General features: G+C 37.6%; 3 protein-coding genes and 1 long non-coding RNA gene across 4 annotated transcripts in view; 2 read left to right on the top strand and 2 right to left on the bottom strand.

Moving 5' to 3' along the window:
• The window catches only part of LOC136418209 (uncharacterized), a 166,165-nt gene that overhangs the window by 60,564 nt on the left and 85,752 nt on the right, over positions 1–19,849 (bottom strand). The window lies entirely within an intron of this gene.
• LOC136418206 (piggyBac transposable element-derived protein 4-like) overlaps positions 1–19,849 on the bottom strand; it is a 73,765-nt gene that overhangs the window by 44,263 nt on the left and 9,653 nt on the right. The window lies entirely within an intron of this gene.
• On the top strand, positions 3,543–4,456 carry LOC136418144 (eukaryotic translation initiation factor 3 subunit A-like). The gene is made up of 4 exons (XM_066404105.1): positions 3,543–3,622; positions 3,683–3,946; positions 4,208–4,367; positions 4,439–4,456. The coding sequence occupies exons 1-4, from the start codon at positions 3,582–3,584 to the stop codon at positions 4,454–4,456; spliced, it is 483 nt and encodes a 160-aa protein (XP_066260202.1). The 5' UTR covers positions 3,543–3,581.
• LOC136418211 (uncharacterized) lies at positions 6,546–18,920 on the top strand. Its single transcript, XR_010752895.1, has 4 exons — positions 6,546–6,729; positions 7,016–7,214; positions 18,652–18,809; positions 18,867–18,920. It is a non-coding gene; the product is annotated as an uncharacterized lncRNA (long non-coding RNA).

Raw genomic sequence — 19,849 nt, 5'->3', positions numbered from 1 at the left:
ATTTATTCCCAAACTGAATATGTTATGTAATATGGGTATGAAATATGCATATTTTTAAAATATTTAGAGACCTACAGGTTCGTTCAAAAAAAATGTGACTATCAAAAGTTACATTTTTTTAAATGGCACACCCTGCATTTGAGTAGCTGATTGTATTCTATTCATAATTATAAACCTTTTTCATATACAGGGTGTTTCCTAACTACGTGTAAAAAATTTAAAGGCGTAATCCTCGACTGATTTTGAGTCAAAAAAGTTTAATAAACATATGTCCGCAAATGCCTTGTTTCCAAGATACAGGGTGTTGACTGAAAGTCGTTGAAAAAGGTTTTAAATGTTTCTAAAGGTTTGGTGGTATTTACTAATTTGTTTATTGTTATTTTTTTTTGCTACTTCCACTACTATAAACAAGATAGTCAGTGTTATTTTGGTGTTTTACTCTCTAAAGTGAAAGAATTTAGTTCTGTGTCCCAAAAATCAGATTATACCTCAGTTTTGAAAATTTTTCAAATGCTTAATTACACTAATCAAGAAATGGCCAATATGGTTTTTGTTTACGGCCTTGCTGATGGTAAGTGTTTGGCAGCGAGGCGCATTTACATGGAAAGGTTTCCAAACCACCAAGTTCCCAACCACCAAACCTTTAAAAACCTCTTTCAACGTCTTTGTGATACAGAATCTCTTTTGAAAACTCCAGGAGGAGGAAAGCCAATAACACGTCGAACACCAGAAGTGGAGGAAGAAATCTTAAGACGTATTGAAGAAAACCCCGGAACAAGTACTCGTAAAATAGCTGCCGTTTTAAATATTAGTCATAAAGTAGTGTGGACTGTTTTAAAAGAGCAACAACTTTACCCGTACCACATATAAAGAGTACAAGCCTTGTTACCTCAAGATTATCCTCCACGTATTCAGTTTAGTCAATTGATCCTACAAAAAGTTGCATTAGATCCACAATTCCTTTCTCGTGTATTGTTCACAGATGAAGCGACGTTTTCTAGAAGTGCAATTATCAACTTCCACAATAATCACATTTGGGCTGATGAAAATCCTCATTCAATTGTGGACGAGCGGTTCCAACATCAATTTTCTCTAAATGTATGGGCCGGTAGAGTTGGAGATTATTTGATTGGACCCTACTTTTTGCCGCATCATCTTAATGGAGAAACATATTTAAATTTTTTGCAAAATACTTTATCAGTTTTACTGGAAGAAGTACCTATTGCACAGAGGCTTCAAATGTGGTTTATGCATGACGGTGCGCCAGCACATTTTTCTTTACGCGTCCGCGAGCACTTAAATGCAACTTTTCCAAATAAATGGATAGGCAGAGGTGTCCCAGAGCCTAATCAGTCGTGGCCAGCAAGGTCCCCGGATTGTAATCCTCTGGACTTCTACTTTTGGGGTGATCTGAAGAGACTTGTCTATGCTATCCCAATAAACACTCTAGATCAACTTCAGGAACGTATAATTACCGGATGTGAAACGATATGCAACACACCAGGAGTTTTCGAGAGAGTGAGACAATCATTAACAAGAAGGATGGAAGCGTGCATTATGAGTAATGGTGGTCATTTTCAGCAATTCTTATAATTAATCATTAAAGCATTCCCCCAAAAATTTGTCTTTTCTAAAATTCAAATACCCAAATTGAGTCATTTTGGAAATAAAATCTCTTTTTCTTGTCACATTTCAACACCCTGTATCTTGGAAACAAGGCATTTGCGGACATATGTTTATTAAACTTTTTTGACTCGAAATCAGTCGAGGATTACGCCTTTAAATTTTTTACACGTAGTTAGGAAACACCCTGTATATCTGACTGAAGAAAAGTCTAATTGCAACTGTGATGCTATTTCCCGATAACTCTTTCCTTGATTTCGCAAATTGATTACTTCAATTCTAGTTTTGCTATTAATTTCACTTTTCTTAGGAGACATGTTGATTGCAGTAAATTTGATATGATGTAAAACTATGAGTAATAATGGAATAAATATGCCGCACAAGCAATAACTTGTTTATGCATTCTCGTTTTTTTTATTACTTATTCCGACCGAGAAAGATGTGCAAATACTTTCTTTGCATAAAAATATTTCTTTAATGGCTAAAACTAGAGATTCGATTTTTTTCCCAATGATCTTTTCAATCAAAACTAATGTAAATTTAAATCATTTTCAAAATAAAATCCTTAAGGTGCGATAGATTTTTTCATTACGTAATAATATCAATTCTTGAAGTGTGCAAATACTTTTTTTCCTAACTGTATTTATGTGTATTTAAAGTGATGTTTTATACGATATAAATTTATAATGGGAGAAAATTTAGTTAAACCCAGCTCGTGTTGCATTAAGGAGATTCTATGATGATGTTCTATCAATTATAAACGTCGGTTTTTACGCGAATATTTGCATTTCCTTTACCCGCCCGTTCGTACAAATTTCCCGTTTATTTCGTATTTAGACAATGCAAGGCAAAAGTAGAAAGTTCTTCGCAGTTCACTTAATTAATAGAATCTGAATTAAATAGGATAGATGAAAGTAGTTTCACCTAAATCCAACGTACAAAACAGATCTTAATCACATTTATTTGTTTGTTAATTTATGCATTCGTCTGACGCAATAGCCAGGTTCATTTTATCCTACAACATCGTTTTTATTTTAGGAAACCTGTAATATATAAGAAAAAGAAAATGGAGGGACTTTACGAACACGTATATGTCAATTACAAAAACTTAGGGGAGCAAGAGGCGGAGATTTTCGTAAATAAAACAAAAAGATTTATAAATATTTATTATTATAATGAGAATTTGTCCATTAAAGCAGTTCGCTTTCAAGAAATTGATACATATTATCGAATCAACGATCAAATAAGACTAAATTTAAAGTCAAATAAAGGAGAAATCGGTTTCCGATTTCCATCAGAAATATCATTGGAAGAATTTCGCATAGAAATTAACATATGGAGGTAAAAAACAGTTATTTTAAATTAATTCGTACTAATTATTACATTTTTTTTGCAGCAGTGGAAGCGGAACAGAAGATTGATTTAATTAAAATAAATGGAAAATATAAAAAAAAAACTGTCTTTAAGTTTCCGTTATTTTATTTATTTATTTAAGTAATAATTTCCTAACAAAAGAGGCACCTAAGTTATATTGGGTGTGTGTACAGGTAAATGTGTGTCCTTATTGTTGAAGGATGTTGATGATCGCGAATATAGTAAAGAACTGTTTTTTATTTTTATCTTGACAACTACTTAAATAAACTAATTTGACAAAAAGTAACTATTCACAAATACTCTAAAAAATAATAATAATTGGTGGTTTGCCAGACCTACCTATGACAACAACCAGATTATAATACACCTATAAATAAACTAATTATTAATAAAGTAAAACAGGTACTAACAATTAACACCTGACCTAAATTACGTGCACCACATGTGGATAAGTATGAAGTACAGTCCTTGTCGGACCACGCGGACCATAATTATTAATACCGAGTTCCGAAAGCTGTGTGATAAGCGACAAAAAACATTTAGAAAACACATGCAAGTTGCCTGCCCGAGTTACTAATGTCTCCATGTCCAAACCTGAGATGCACCAGTTAAATCTTGAGATTAGGTAAGGCATACTTTTTTCTCTATACAATGATTTGTTTTGATTGAGGGTTGATCGTTTCAGACTTCATCAACTGGCTTTTCTTATTCAAATGGAATTGTGGCAGGAAGCCTACAAGGCTGTTGAGGACATCAACAATTTAATGAATCTGTCCAAGAAAATGCCTGTTCCCAAAACTATGGCTAATTATTATCAAAAGTTAGCCGTAGTATTTCAGAAGGTGGGAAATTACTTATTCCATGCTGCTGCCCTTTTCAAACTGCTGCAACTGAGCAAGGAAATGAAGAAGAATATCACTCAGGAGGAATTGCAAAAAATGGCTTGCAGGTGAGAATATCATCAAGAATGACTTTCATTTAGATGTACAAAGAGTTTTTGTTAAAGAAAGGGAATAATATTATAAGTGGCATTGAATCGTGTAAAAATAGTTATATAGGATGGCTCATAAAAAAGTTACTTTGTTGAATAACTTGAAAACTAACAGCTTCACAAACAATATGAGTGTATGTCTGTGAATTCTACAGGAAAAACTATAAAGATGTGTTTTTCTTGGTTCGTTAATCTAAGTAACAATCAAAATATTTTCAGAGTTCTGGTAGCCACCTTGGCAATTTCACTGCCCTCTGCTCGCCCAGAGTTTGATAGATTCATTGAAACAGACGAGTCACCACTGGAAAAAGCACAAAGGTTGGCCATTATTTTGGGCCTAACTCAGCCTCCCACAAGGGCCAGTCTCTTAACAGATTTGGTAACAACTAAAAATTCCCGTGAATTTTTTATATCTTCAAGATTCAATTTTTTAGGTTCTCGTTAATATAGCTAACCTGGCAATTTTAGTTTTATCCCGTATTCTCCCAACACTCATGTCAGTCACTCGCTTTCGCACTTCTCTCAGTTGTTCTACCACTTCGCTTTTCCTTCCGATTGATTCTAAGGTTTGCATTACTTCGCACAGCCTCTTTTCATGATGTAATACCACGTGTTGCCACTGCTGCAAAGCTTTTGCGCCTTTGAATAAAGGAGCTAGGTAGGTTCTTCCATCGGACTCCAGCTTAATAAATTGTTCTGCTGGGATCTTTTCAGGAATTTCATCCTCGTATGAATCATCCGAGAATGTTATGGATGTTGAAGAGTTTGATGAATCCGTAGTTGAGATGATCTCATCACTAAAATCTGCCTTAGATGGCTTCTCTAACCTTCGAATTTGCTCGTAGATTTTAAGAGCATACTCCTTCGCTTCTTCATCCTTATCGATGGCTATTTCCTCAATTTGTGTGACATTAATGTCAAAAGCACTGAGATCTGCCATTTCGCTTACGTTTTTCTTCCAATCAAGAACCAGATCGTAAAACTGCAACCCTCCAACTTCACGATTTGTGTAATTGGCCGGAGGTCAACTTTAACCCCTTGAATTTGTGTTCAAGAGTCTATAATGTGATCCAACAAATACAGACAGGTATTTATTGCATGCATTGCGATAACGTGCAATTCTGTGATATTCATAAATTTCTTTAGACGAATGTGGAATTACTATTCGGCAGAATATTCCTGCTCTGCAAGATGTGACTTTAGTTCGTTTGGTTCGACAAGTGGCCTATCTTTACCAAACTTTGGAATTTGTAAGATTGATTGAACTGGCAAGATTTACCATTCCATTTCACCTGGAAAGATTGCTTGTTGATCATGTGAGACACAATGACATTCAGGTATTAGTTATTTTGGGCTCCCAATCAGTGAAAACGTTTATTAATTTGAACAATTTTGTCAGATTCACATTGATCGTGGGAAACAATGTATCAACTTCGGAATCGATCTGAGCGAAAGTCAAAGAGAGGATTCCCCTGAAGGAGGGGACCTACTTTGCAAGTTGATGCGTAGCGAACAAGTTCGTAACCAGCTTGTGAACATGTCCACTGTCTTGAACAGGGCTGTTAATGTCATCGATCCTAACAAAAAGGTGACTATTGTAATTCAGCGCAGTTAGCACAGATTATTTCACTTTATGTTAATGTCTAGATGGAACGGGAAAAATTCAGGAGTATGATGGTTCAAAAGTATCATGAAAACAAGTTGAAGGAACACCAAAATATTCTCCAACGGCACAAGATTATTGATGACAGGAAGGAGTGTATTGAGGGGCTGAACACCGTGCGAGAGGAAGAGGAGCAAAATCGGTATTATTTCTTATTTGCAATTTAATTATCGTCTCATATAAAATTTGTCGCAGTTTGGAAGAAATACAGCGTCAGCAAATGATGGCAGAACAAAAACGTTTAGAGAAGGAAAGACAAGGAACGTTGAACGCAGAAGACATCAGAATAAAATTGAAACAGATCAAGCACAGATATTTACAAGAGAAGCTTCGACAAATGAGTCTTGAACTCGTTCCTCATTTAAACTTAATCTACATGAAATAATGATTTAAATCAGTCTAACAGGACAGGACATGGCCAAAAAATTCTAAAGTAAAATGGATGAGGATGATATTAAAAAGCTTGATGCCGATCAAATCGTCGCCAGGGAAGCCGAGGAATTGCAGAAAGAATAGCGTGAGTTAAAGGCTAAACTCAAATACCAAGAAAAAAAGGCATGTGTGTCATATTATCCCAGAGGCTTACAGGCAGACGCTGCATCAGCAGCCTGGATCAAAGGGTGCCGCTTCGGCCATAAAACTGATAGCGGCGCGATAGAAGTACCAAAGACAATTAATCAGTTAGGGGGCTTTTTCCGTGTGAGATTCGTTAGATTCGCTCAAACTTTCGATCTGTTAAGATCACAGTAATAAAGTCCAAACATCCAAGAATTTTGAGTCACTAACTCCCACCGACCAAAGCCCACAACATTCGTTATAGTAAAATATAACTTGTATTCATTCATATTGAATTGTATTTTAGTGCGAGTGTTGAAGGTGTGTTTTCTTAGGTGGACTACTTTGAACATGCCAAACGCCTAGAAAAGATGCGTTATTGCAAGAGAGCCTTAAAGAAAAACAATTGCAAGATCAACAATTCTGGGAATAGCAGGAAAAAGAAAGAATCGCTATTGCGATCGACGAACGAAAATTAGCAGTTGCTACTGGGGACCGATTGGCCCGAATGAAGGCCGAAAAGGTGAGCAATTACTCGTGCCTTAATTATACGTGAATTGCCGATTGCTAGATCCAGCGTGATATCTGATCAAAATTAACTCTTTGATGCATTATACATGAAGATTTAAAAATTCTCTCAATCTATCAATCTTTTATGATTTTTGAAAAGCTTATAGAGTGCCCATTTTTGTGGGCACAGTTTATAGGTCACTTCCGGGTTTGTGATATCTTCACAAACAAAATATTCGGAGCAATTTACTGTTTGTTCGTGTTCGTAACATGTTTTTATTGTCTCGATGTCGTTTAAGGACGAATTTTTGGCAAAACTTAAGAAGGGGAAAGGCAGTCACTGTACAAGAGGTTACGCGATTTTGAGAAGACCCTATCCGAAGGACGATGTAAGAAACTAGCTGAACGAAAAGAAAAGCGCAAAGAAGAGAGATACGACGCTCAATGGCTCAAAGACAAAAAGGAAGAGGAGGAACGCAAACGAGAAGAACAAAAGAGGTATTTATTGTTGTGATAATCAGTGGACAATATAATTTTGTTTAGACGCAATGGGCATCGTTCCCCAAGTGTCGAACCTTTGTTTATTTGTTTGTTTTATGGCGAGCCTGCGAGCTCGGATCTTAATTTTCGATGTGTCAGAACCAACTGGTCCGTCCTAATGCAGACAGTTGTGGTAAATTTTGTTTTAAGTTAATATACAATTTTACGTATTTGTTGCCTTATTATAACTGGCGCAGTCGGTAGGATTCCGAGAAGATAACATTGTTAATCTTTTGCATTTTCGCATTAATCTCGGTATTGTGAAACTCTCTGGAGGCGACCTGACGGAAAAACAAAAACCACCATTAGCTGTTACTTCGAAACCCTTTGGTTCTCACCGAGGAAACTCATCTGGAAGAACGCCAGAAACCTGAGTTCCCAAACCAGGCCCTCACGGTCAACTCTCCTGATTATTGGAATCACCTGTGGACCCACCCCACTACTAGTAGTCTAAGGTAAGCCGTTGACTACACCTTATAAACTGCTACCTAAAGCTATTTATTTATTTTATTTTTTATTTTTTATATATACATGTGAGCTTTCATAAAGAAAGCCATATGGGGTTACTTATCAACTTATTTAATGTAAATGCAAAAAACATGTTGTCCCATAATATTGTAACTTATCCTTGGACATGTGCGGAATGTCACAGGCACCTACTGGTGCCCCATTGTAAATTAGAAATGGACTAAACTTGTACTAGTCAAAATAGATCATTCGTGGTAAAGATAAAGGTCTGTTTATCATCTCGCCTAAAAACATATGGAGGTGCGAATAAGATGATTAAAGGATGTAAGCGTGGGAAGAATGTGGAAGGTATGGTGACAGGCTTTTTGGAAGAAAAGCAGATGCACCCGGGGTGACCCTCACGCATCAAAAAGGGATTCATTCGATTCCCGATTCTAGAGAAATAAAGAAGTATCACCTAAACTTGTGTTTTTGTTTCTCTACGAGTTTGGAAGATCTGACATCAGAAGTGGGATAGACTCGCGAAGATACCACAACGTGTAAAACAATTATTTGTGTGAAAAGTGCGCTTGTTTTGTGGGTGCGTTTCGTGTGCAGAAAAGTACGCTAGCATGGAAGAATTGACCAGTGTTTTGACGGCTGTTCTTCGTGAAATGCAACAACGGCCTCAACAAGCTGTGCCTGTGCTGCAGGCGCCTGCTATGCCAGTGGACATTCCGACCTTCGACCCCTCGAAGAGCGATGTAGGGGCGAACGGGTGGTGTGATGACGTGCAGGCCTTGGCGACCACCTTTAATTGGACTGATTTCGAACAACTTTGCCGAGCTGCAAGCGCTTTGGAGGGCGACGCTAAGGAGTGGTACAATAATTGGCACCCAGCAAGAAAGGATTGGGCTAGTTTTCGAGCAGAAATTTGTCAGCTCTATCCTGTACGACGAAACCTGAGCGAGCGGTTGCGCAGGGCAAGCTTGTACACCAGCGGACAAGCACCGGGTTACTGTGAGTACGCACGAAAGAAGATATCGTTATTGAAAGGGCTGAATTTTAACCTAAGTGTTGGTCAAATAATTGAGCTGGTTATTGGTGACATAACCGACACTCATGTTAAAACAGCAGCCTTTAATAGCAATATTGATTCTATTGCGACGCTACTTAATGTACTTAGTAATTATCAAATCAATAAACAAGGCCATCAGCCTCAAGGAAAATCCTTAAAACGTCCCCGTCCAGATCTGCCTAGGCAGAACGACGAAGGGATAATTTGTTATAATTGTAATAAGCCTGGGCATATGAGTCGAAACTGTGGGAAATCGTCCAAATTGAGCGATACTACTACTGCGGGTGGTCTAAATCCGATGGAAGTTAAAAAGCCTTGCGATATCTGCAAAAAAATCGGACATTCTCCCGAAAAGTGTTTTTTTAAAAATAAAAGAGGGGGCCACTTGTCGAGATTCTCGAAAATAAATTATTTCTGCGTAAGCTTAGATAGTGATTTTTGCGTCAAGTTTAAAATACAAGATTTGACTGTAAACTGCCTAATCGACACTGGTGCCGAATGTAGCCTCATCTCTGAGAAAGTCGCTAATAAACTAAATTGCCGTTTTGAACCAAGTTTCGTTATATTAAGGGGTATAGGTGGTAACCTAGTACCAACTTGTCGAAGGGCGGCTTTGTTGCTCGAAAGAGAGGGTACTGCATTCGATATCACCTTTTATGTTGTCGAAAGTTCTGCTATGAAACCAGACGCTATACTAGGCAGGGATTTGCTCAATTATAAGGGGGTTAAAATTTGCACTGACTCGCGCGATACCAAAATTTACCTAGATGATGAGGAAGATAAGAATGAATCTAAAACAATTCAAAATGTAAGCATTTCTCCCGAACAAATTAAGACAGGCGTACAAGGGGGCGAATACGATGAATTGCTAAGGTTATTGACGAAATATAGCGATTTCATAGCTACTGGTAATTCCGTTGGGGCAATAAAAACTGGCGAAATGGAAATAAGATTGAAGAGCGATAAAATAATACATTACAACCCGTATCGAATGTCATTGAGCGAGCGAGAAAAAGTTAAGGGAATTATCAAAGATCTATTGCGAAACAAAATCATTCGCGAAAGTACATCGCCATACGCTAGCCCGGTTATTTTAGTCCACAAAAAGGATGGTAGTCATCGTTTATGCGTGGATTACCGCGCACTCAACGAAATCACCGTCAAAGATCGCTTTCCGTTACCACGCATAGACGACCAAATTGACCAACTGGGAGGACACGGGTACTTCACGACCCTAGACATGGCGGCTGGATTTCACCAGATCCCTGTGGCCAAGAATTCGATCGAAAAGACGGCATTCGTGACGCCGGACGGACATTTTGAGTACTTGCGTGTACCCTTTGGGCTGTCGAACTCTCCTGCGGTGTTTCAGCGGGCAATTTGTAAGGCGCTAGGCAAACTTAAGGACGCCGACGCGTTGGTATATTTGGACGACATAATTATCCCGTCTAGAACCATACGAGAAGGATTTGATAAGCTCGATAGGGTATTAGCTTCTCTTACTAGAGCGGGTTTCACTTTAAACATCGATAAATGTAAGTTTCTCGAGAACCGAATTCTTTATCTTGGCCACGAAATATCTCTAGAGGGTGTAAGACCTGATAAAAGGAAATTGGCCGCTTTGTTTAACGCGCCCGATCCAAAAAATGTTAAACAAGTCCGACAGTTCATGGGTTTGGCCGGTTATTTCCGCAAGTATGTCCCCGAGTTCGCCGCACGTACCGCTTGCATTACGAAATTAACGAAAAAAGATGTGAGTTTCGAATGGGGAATTGACCAGAAAATTGCCAAGAGTTATGTTTGCGCGTTTTTAAGTCAGCACCCCCTTTTGGCAATTTTCGACCCAACATTAAACACCGAGCTCCATACAGACGCGAGTTCTTTAGGGTATGGGGCGATTCTATTTCAAAAACATGACAACAAACTAAAAGTTGTGTCGTATTTCTCAAAACGAGCTACGAAGGAGGAATGCAAGTACCATTCGTACGAACTCGAAACACTAGCTGTGTATTATGCCATAAAACATTATCGTGTTTACTTATTAGGGATAAACTTTAAACTTGTTACCGACTGCAACTCGCTTAGGTTGACACAGAAGAAGAAAGATTTAGCGCCCAGAGTTGCAAGATGGTGGCTTTATTTACAATCCTTCAATTTCGACATTGAGTATCGAAAAGGCAAATACATTCCCCATGTGGACTATTTCAGTAGGAATATTCCACAATCTCGGGAAGAACTTAGTTGCTCAGCTCCCGTGAACGTCCTCACGACCGACAACTGGCTCAAAATCAATCAAAAACGCGACCCCGAGACTCGCGAGATCAAATCAAAACTGCTTGATGGTTATCTGACTCACGAATATTTCTGCCAAAACGACATCTTATTTAGAAAAATAAATCCGGGCCAAAATCCACCAATCTACAGAGCTTTTGTCCCAAAAGGAAGCAGGCTCGGGTTACTAAAAATATTCCATGATGAACAGTCTCACGTGGGACCAGATAAGACATTTGCTAAAATAAATCACTACTTCTGGTTTCCACGAATGGCTAGGTTTGTCAAAAAATACTGCGATCGATGCCTAAAGTGTATCGTGAACAAGAAGCATACTGGACCCAAACAGGGACGGCTACATCCTATCAATAAAATCCCCATTCCTTTCCACACCGTACACTGTGACTGTGTTGGTCCATTCCCTACATCACCAGACGGTTACAAGCATGTCCTTCTTGTAATCGATGCCTTCACAAAATACCTGTTTTTGATCCCCTTAAAAACCCTCTCCGGCCCTGAGACATGCGAGAAATTAAAGACTTATCTAACTATATTCGGAAACACTAAACGACTAATATGCGATAGAGGAACCAATTTCACTGATCAACAAGTGAAGCAGTTGCTTTCAGAGTTACAAATTACACAACATCTTATTGCTAAAAGTGCCCCGCGTGGAAATGGCCAAATTGAAAGATACGTCTCGACAATTCTAGATTTGCTCAGGGCGGATCTAAATGGCAACAAGTCAGAATGGACGAGCGTTCTTTCAAAGTTACAGTTAACTCTCAACACGACCATTCAAAAAACAACGGGTTTTTCCCCACTTTATCTACTCACAGGACAAACCTTAGATATCCCAGAGATTCAGAATTTGACAGAAACCATCAAGCCCGTGATAAGTACCAACCGAAATTTAGACAAAGACCGCAAAACAGCCCATGAACGCTCGTTGCGCTACGGATCAGAATCAAAAGAAAGATTTGACAAAAAGCGACGCATGACAAAAAAATTCGAAGTAGGCGATATAGTTTTTCACCCATCCGGGAACTCACATCTGTCCAAGTTAGACTCAAGATACGAAGGTCCATTTGAAATTTTGCAGATATTGCCTAACGACCGCGTAGAAATAAAAAACTTAGCCACTAACCGCAAACGAATTGTCGCCAAAGACATGATGCGAATATGGCCAGGCGAATTCGAAGAGGAAGTATCAGTAGTATATTGATAATAATTTTATAATTTCTTCTATTTAATAATTATTTAATAATTCTTGATATTACTGTATCTTATAGGTTTGTCCCTTGTAATATTTTTGTAGTTATGTTATCGCTATCAAGTGTTCTGTTCAACGGATGTCCGTATGAGCTTTATTAGTTGACAAAAACTTAGATTTATCACCTAAAAAAAAAAAAAAAAAAAAAAAAAAAAAAAAAAAAAAATTGTTGAAAGACGTGCTCTTTGCGTTAGGTCATGAGTACCTAAACGTTGAAATGACGTGCTCTTTGCAATTGAAACTAATACTTTGAGAATTGTTGAAAGACGTGCTCTTTGCGTTAGGTCATGAGTACCCAAACGTTGAAATGACGTGCTCTTTGCAATTGAAACTAATACTTTGAGAATTGTTGAAAGACGTGCTCTTTGCGTTAGGTCATGAGTACCCAAACGTTGAAATGACGTGCTCTTTGCAATTGAAACTAATACTTTGAGAATTGTTGAAAGACGTGCTCTTTGCGTTAGGTCATGAGTACCTAAACGTTGAAATGACGTGCTCTTTGCAATTAAAATTAATATTTTGTAAATTGTTAAAATGGCGTAGTCTTCGCAATATAAAATGATAATGTTTTTACTATAGGTTTTAGTAAGGATAAAATTCGAGAACGAATTTTGTGTCAGGATTGGCCGTGTGAGCTTTCATAAAGAAAGCCATATGGGGTTACTTATCAACTTATTTAATGTAAATGCAAAAAACATGTTGTCCCATAATATTGTAACTTATCCTTGGACATGTGCGGAATGTCACAGGCACCTACTGGTGCCCCATTGTAAATTAGAAATGGACTAAACTTGTACTAGTCAAAATAGATCATTCGTGGTAAAGATAAAGGTCTGTTTATCATCTCGCCTAAAAACATATGGAGGTGCGAATAAGATGATTAAAGGATGTAAGCGTGGGAAGAATGTGGAAGGTATGGTGACAGGCTTTTTGGAAGAAAAGCAGATGCACCCGGGGTGACCCTCACGCATCAAAAAGGGATTCATTCGATTCCCGATTCTAGAGAAATAAAGAAGTATCACCTAAACTTGTGTTTTTGTTTCTCTACGAGTTTGGAAGATCTGACATATATATATATTTTTTTTTTGAATTCTTCCTTTTTTCCTCTATTTATTACTTCACGTTAAGTTAAAAGTTAGCGATCACCCAGTTTTATTTTATCAAAATGACGCAAAGTCCTACTCAAGGCCAACCTTCAGCCAATAATTATTTTTCCTATGACAAAGCATTTAAATTAATACAAAAATTTGATGGTACGAAAACACAATTGCATAATTTCATAGATGTTAGTGATTTCGCTTACAGCCGTTTTGATCCTCAAGAACTGAATATTTTCCAATTTATTATAAAAGCAAAATTAGAAGGTCCCGCCTTGGATCACGTAGCGTCATTGGAACTAAATGATTGGCAAACCATAAAAAATGAATTGATAAAGAAATTTGGCGAGTCGCATGATATTCATTGTTTAGCCTATGAAATGACCCATTTGAAACAACTTATAAATGAGAAGCCATTACAATTTGTTCAGCGTGTCGAAAACCATCTGTTGCGGATCCAAAAAATTATTAAATATGATATTGGATACAATGCATCTGCTCGGAATGTTTTACGTGAATATCATGAAAAATCCGCCCTTTTAACCCTTACAAATGGTCTAAAAGATCCTCTTTGCACCACCATTCGTTTACAAAAACCCGCGTCTATTGTAGAATTAATAAATTTAATAAATGATTTTGAAAATCAACAATTCATGCTTAAACAAAGCACTTCTCGTTTTACTAATGCTAATCCACAAACTTTGTCATTAAATCCCACCCCGCAACATCCTCAAACCTCTTCAAGTAAACCTCCAATTAAGCTTGTTATTAAAAAATGTTCTTTTTGTAATAAACTCGGGCATAGTGTGGAATCTTGCTACGCTAAACGAGCCTCAATAAAAACTGAAGAAACTTCAAGTGCAATTAAAACCTGTACAGATCAGTTTGTTATTAATAACCAACTGAAACATGAATCCGCTGATCAAATTTTGGAGTGCGAAATACTTGACGAAAATTTTTGTGTAGCGGCCTCGGGAAGTCAGAACCTAGACTCATCTCACTTTGTCAACGATATGAGCGAATTAGAAATTTAACCCTGACTGAATCTGAACTGTTATTTCTGCAAGTAAAAAACATTAATTTGAAATTTCTGGTGGACTCCGGAGCTTCTATTTCAACCATTAAACCTAATAAAATTCAAAACTTAAAAGTGCTTCGTGACGAAAATATGAATGTTTCCGGTATCGAAGGGAAAAATATCAGGGCGACCAAAAGTATTCATTTAAAATTACTAGATAAGCTCCATAAATTTTATGTTCTCGACTTTAAGTCCTGTTTCGATGGAATTCTAGGCTTAGACTTTTTAAAAGCGCATAACTGTCAAATTGATTTTTCCAAACATCTTCTCATAACCGCTACTCGGAGAATCTCTCTTGCGACCCTAAAAACCGGTGACACTGCTGTGGTTAAAGACCAAAATACAGACGAATTGATTCATAAGACTACGATTATATCGGAGCAAGTCTTGGAACCAGGAACGCAAACGATAGTCGTTTTACAAACAAACACCGTCTGGAATGGTAAAAATTATTTATGTCAGGAAACTAATATCTGTAACGGGAACGTTAAAATTCCCAATGCTCTAGTTAATGTCGCTGACGGCAAATTTGTTACAACAGCATTCAATAATACGGATATCAAACATCGAATCGAAGACATTTCTATAAATTTAGAGCCTCTCAGTAATATCGTAGTAAATAAAACATGTGCAGCAAATAATGGAAATTCGAGTAATTTCTGCCGCCTAGGGAAAATAAAAAATCTTCTGAATTTACAACATTTAAATTCAGAAGAAAAACAGCATATAGAACAACTTTGTCTAAAATATCATGATATTTTCTTACTTGATGACGAAAAGTTATCATTCACGAACGAGATAAAACATAAAATTATAACGGGAAATCACCCACCTATTTATACTAGAAATTATCGATACCCGCAATCACTTAAAGGAGAAGTTGAAAAGCAAATTTCAAATCTATTAGATAATAATATAATCCGTCCTTCTTTTTCTCCGTGGAATTCTCCCGTGTGGATTGTCCCTAAAAAACAAAATAATTCTGCTCAGTCTAAATGGAGGCTAGTAATAGATTACCGTGAGCTTAATAAAATCACAAAAGCCGATAGGTTTCCCATTCCTCGAATAGACGAAATTTTTGACTTACTCGGAAAAGCAAAATACTTTACTGTTATCGATCTAGCCTCTGGCTTCCACCAGATAGAGATGGAAAAAACAGATATAGAAAAAACAGCCTTCAGCACTAGTACTGGACATTTTGAGTTTTTGCGCATGCCCTTTGGGCTAAAGAATTCACCGTCTACATTCCAAAGGGTAATGAATTACATTTTTCGAGGCTTAATTAATGAAGAAGCTCTAATATATATGGACGATATTTTAATTTTCAGTAACTCGCTTCAAGAACATTATGCAAAAATATCCCGAATATTTGATAGACTCCAGAAATCAAATCTGAGAATAGAGCCGAGTAAATGCTATTTCTTGCAAAAAGAAGTTAATTTTCTAGGACATGTGTTGACCGAACTAGGAATTAAACCAGACCCGGAGAAATTAAAAGCAATAAACAAGTTCCCAGAACCTCGAAACGAGAAAGAATTAAAATCATTTCTCGGGTTGTTTGGGTACTATCGAAAATTCGTACCTGATTTCGCTAAAATTACGAAACCCCTCACGGCCCTTTTAAAAAATAATACAATATTTGACTTTAATTCCGAATGTCAAAATTGCTTTGAAAAATGTAAAACTATCATTTCGTCTGACAATGTCTTAGCCTACCCCGACTTTACTAAACAATTTACCCTAGCCACCGATGCTTCTAATTTCGCGATTGGAGCTGTATTGAGTCAAGAAGACAGGCCAATTGCTTTTGCGTCTCGAACGCTGAACGAGTCTGAAGTTAAATATGCTACCATCGAGAAAGAGTTGCTATCAATAGTGTATGCCACAACCTTTTTTCGACCATACCTGTTCGGGAATAAATTTATCATCCATACAGATCATAGACCACTTGTTTGGTTAATGAGTTTGAAAGATCCGAACTCTAAACTCACTCGATGGAGGATAAAACTTAGTGAATTCGACTTTGAAATTAAATTTATTCCTGGGAAAGACAATAACGTGGCGGACGCGTTGTCCCGAATTAAAATTAACACAATTGGGCTAAAATCATACCGAGAATTTATAGAAACAAATGACAAGTTGGACTTGACAAAAATTAAATATTCAAATGATAAACTGTTTTTCCATAAGCACAAAGATTTGCTATTATTTTTTGATGACGAAGATAATATATCCATTCGCGATCTACAAACCGTAAAGGATAAATTCAAAATTGATGAATTTAAGTTGACTAAAAGTAATGATACGTTTTCCACTCAAGTAAATGATCAAACCTTAACACTAATTAAATATGACGATTCTAATCCAGAAATTATGTTCGAACATCTAGCAGCTTTAGAATTAACTAGTAAACAATATTACATAAACATCTCAAACTCGGAAATTCTCAAAATCTTAATATATGCCTTTCCATGCGCAACTTTTACCATATGCTTGAATATTGTAAAATACCCGACTGAGAATGAAATAGAAAATATTATTGAAACAGTTCATACGGAATACTCTAATTATCACAAAGGTATCCAAGAAACATATAATAAAATTCGTAAACTATTTTATTGGAAAGGTATGATAAATGACATCACAACGTTCATAAAATATTGCGAAATATGCCAACGCTCGAAAATAGATAGACGCAACAATAAATACCCCCTCAACATCGTAGAGTCACCCTACAGACCTTTTGACAAAATTTCCCTCGACTTGTTAATTATTAATAAAACTTTTATCTTAACCGTTATTGATAACTTAACGAAATATGCCCAAGCTTATCTGTTAAAGAATAAAACCGCGAAAACGATCGTAAATAAATTAAAAACGTTTATACAACATTATCAAATTCCAAAAGAACTTTATGTCGATAACGGAACTGAGTTTGTGAACAACCAGTTAAGAGATTTTTGCAGCAAGTTCCACATAAATTTGAACTTGTGCTCCGTCGAACACTCCCAGTCAGCTGGGATCATTGAGAGGTTGCATGGTACGATTACCGACACCATTCGCTGTTATCTAAATGAAAATCCAAATAAAAAACTAAACGACGCGTTGCTTGTTGCTGTCAATGCATATAACAACTCTAAACAAGCTTCATTGGATCTATCTCCTAGAGAGGTATTATTCCCTCATTCAAATATCCTCGATCCTTTACAGTCTAAGCAGATCGCAGAGCAACAGATTGAAAGCATACGGTTAAAACAAAACACGTTAAGAAAAAAAACCAAAATGCGTGAAGACAAGGAGCTACCTAAGCGTAACTATCCCGTTTATCATACTGGTCAGTTGGTACTCTTAAGAAGAAAAGCCAATTCCGATAAATTGGAAGAATATTCAGGCCCATTCAAAATAGTTCAAATAAATAATAAAAATAAAACTCTCTCTCTACAGCGAGACTCAAAAATCTCGAAATTTCATTTTGATCAAATAAAACCATTTTTCAGTAAGTCCGATTCATAGAACATAGTATCCATTAAAAGTAAGCAGTTTGTATGGTGTATGTCACGCGGCTCACAGTATGCTAGTTCTGATGACAATGGTCGTGGACTGCTATCACAACGTCCAAGTACCTGGGACCCGAGACAAAAGTAGTTCATCAGTGCAACGAAGATCAGATGGCTAGTACCATCGGAACTGCAACTCGTAGCGAGACCTGATCGCTCTAGTGAACTTTGGAATAACAAGAACCATTTCTCCGTAAAAAGGGTTCCTCTTGTGGAAAGGGAGGTGTGATAATCAGTGGACAATATAATTTTGTTTAGACGCAATGGGCATCGTTCCCCAAGTGTCGAACCTTTGTTTATTTGTTTGTTTTATGGCGAGCCTGCGAGCTCGGATCTTAATTTTCGATGTGTCAGAACCAACTGGTCCGTCCTAATGCAGACAGTTGTGGTAAATTTTGTTTTAAGTTAATATACAATTTTACGTATTTGTTGCCTTATTATAACTTTGTTATACAGGATGTCGAGACCTGTGACGGAAAAGCCGTTGCCATCTACCATTTTAAGATAAGAACTTTTGAAAAAGCGACGAAGAATTGACACCTTGTATTCTAGGTTGTGTTTCAAGTACATTTATTCAACATATGTTACTTGAAGGCGCGACGAAGAGGGAAAAGCACGCAAGAATAAAGAACGCGAAGAACGTTTGGAGCAAGAAAGAGTCCAAAAAGAACAGAGAGAGCGCGAGGACCGAGAAAAAAGAGAAATGTTGGAACGTTCTGTCGCCAAACAGACAACAAAAGAAGAAGAGATCGGTGAATTTCAGTTTCGTAAAGGTGTGTACCCTTAATTATCACTGAATTTCTTTGTAGAGCGCAAGTTGCTGGAAGAAAAAGACAACAAGGATGATAAGTCGAGTGGTTGGAGACGGACGAATGCAGGAGGTGCCGAAAAAGATCAGAGAAAAGGTCCAGAATCGTCATGGCGGACGGCTGGTGTATCAGGAGACAAAGATCGGGAACCGCGTGAAGAACCTAAAAAAACCGAAGTTGGGACTCCTCGTATGTTTATTTTTATTGCAATGATAATACGTTTGAAAATAATATTCAATTTCGGGTCACCGCACTAATCCGGAATCGTAGTCGAGTTGGAGACAGGGCGGTGAAAAGGAACGTGATTCGTCTCGGGATAAAGAGAGGAATCGTCAAGATGACAAAGATCGGCGTAAAATTTCCCGTGGTGTAAGTGGCTTTGATAGAGACAAGAGGGACGACAAAGATAGAAGAGAAGATAGAGGCAAATGCAGTCGAATATATGGCCAATACCGTGCATAGAAATAAAATTGGTCTGTTCTTTTAATTTCAGGTTTTGACCGGACAGAAAATAAAGATGGACGAAAGGGGGATTATCGTGATGGTGGCAGGCTATACGACCGCGATCGTGATAGCGACAAACCTCGTGGCTACGATTCTGAACGTTGTCTTGAACGTCGAGATGGGAGGTACGTTCGTTCGTATTATACAGTGTTATTCGCGTAGCCTGTTCTCTGGATTTTCCGAAATTGTATTTTGACGGTGGCTGGCGACTACACATTTTATGTGCTTCAAAAACTGAACGTTATAGGGATGATCGTAGAGGCGACGACCGCGATCCGATCGTAAACCCACTGACGGTGGAAGTTCCTGGCGTGCAGGTCGTGCAAACGATGATACATATCGTAGAGGTCCTCCGTCTTCCAGAAGTGGAACTCCACGTGAGAATGGATCAGAGTGGCGTAAAGACAGCACAGCTCCACGGCGTGACGAGGAGATGACAAGAGAGGCCCTGCCGAGGAAAAACGTCCTGCTTCTAAGGA

The sequence above is a fragment of the Euwallacea similis genome, chromosome 33 (assembly GCF_039881205.1).
Source record: "Euwallacea similis isolate ESF13 chromosome 33, ESF131.1, whole genome shotgun sequence".
In the NCBI taxonomy this organism is placed as follows: Eukaryota; Metazoa; Arthropoda; class Insecta; order Coleoptera; family Curculionidae; genus Euwallacea; species Euwallacea similis.
The sequence above is the reverse complement of the archived record's forward strand: the minus strand, read 5'-3'. Positions and strand labels throughout refer to the sequence as shown.

Coding starts and splice junctions, on each gene's coding strand:
- LOC136418144 (XM_066404105.1), top strand. CDS start 3,582: ATGTCCAAACCTGAGATGCACCAGTTAAATCTTGAGATTAG. Junction 3,623..3,682: donor CAGTTAAATCTTGAGATTAG/GTAAGGCATACT, acceptor TGATCGTTTCAG/ACTTCATCAACTGGCTTTTC. Junction 3,947..4,207: donor TTGCAAAAAATGGCTTGCAG/GTGAGAATATCA, acceptor AAATATTTTCAG/AGTTCTGGTAGCCACCTTGG.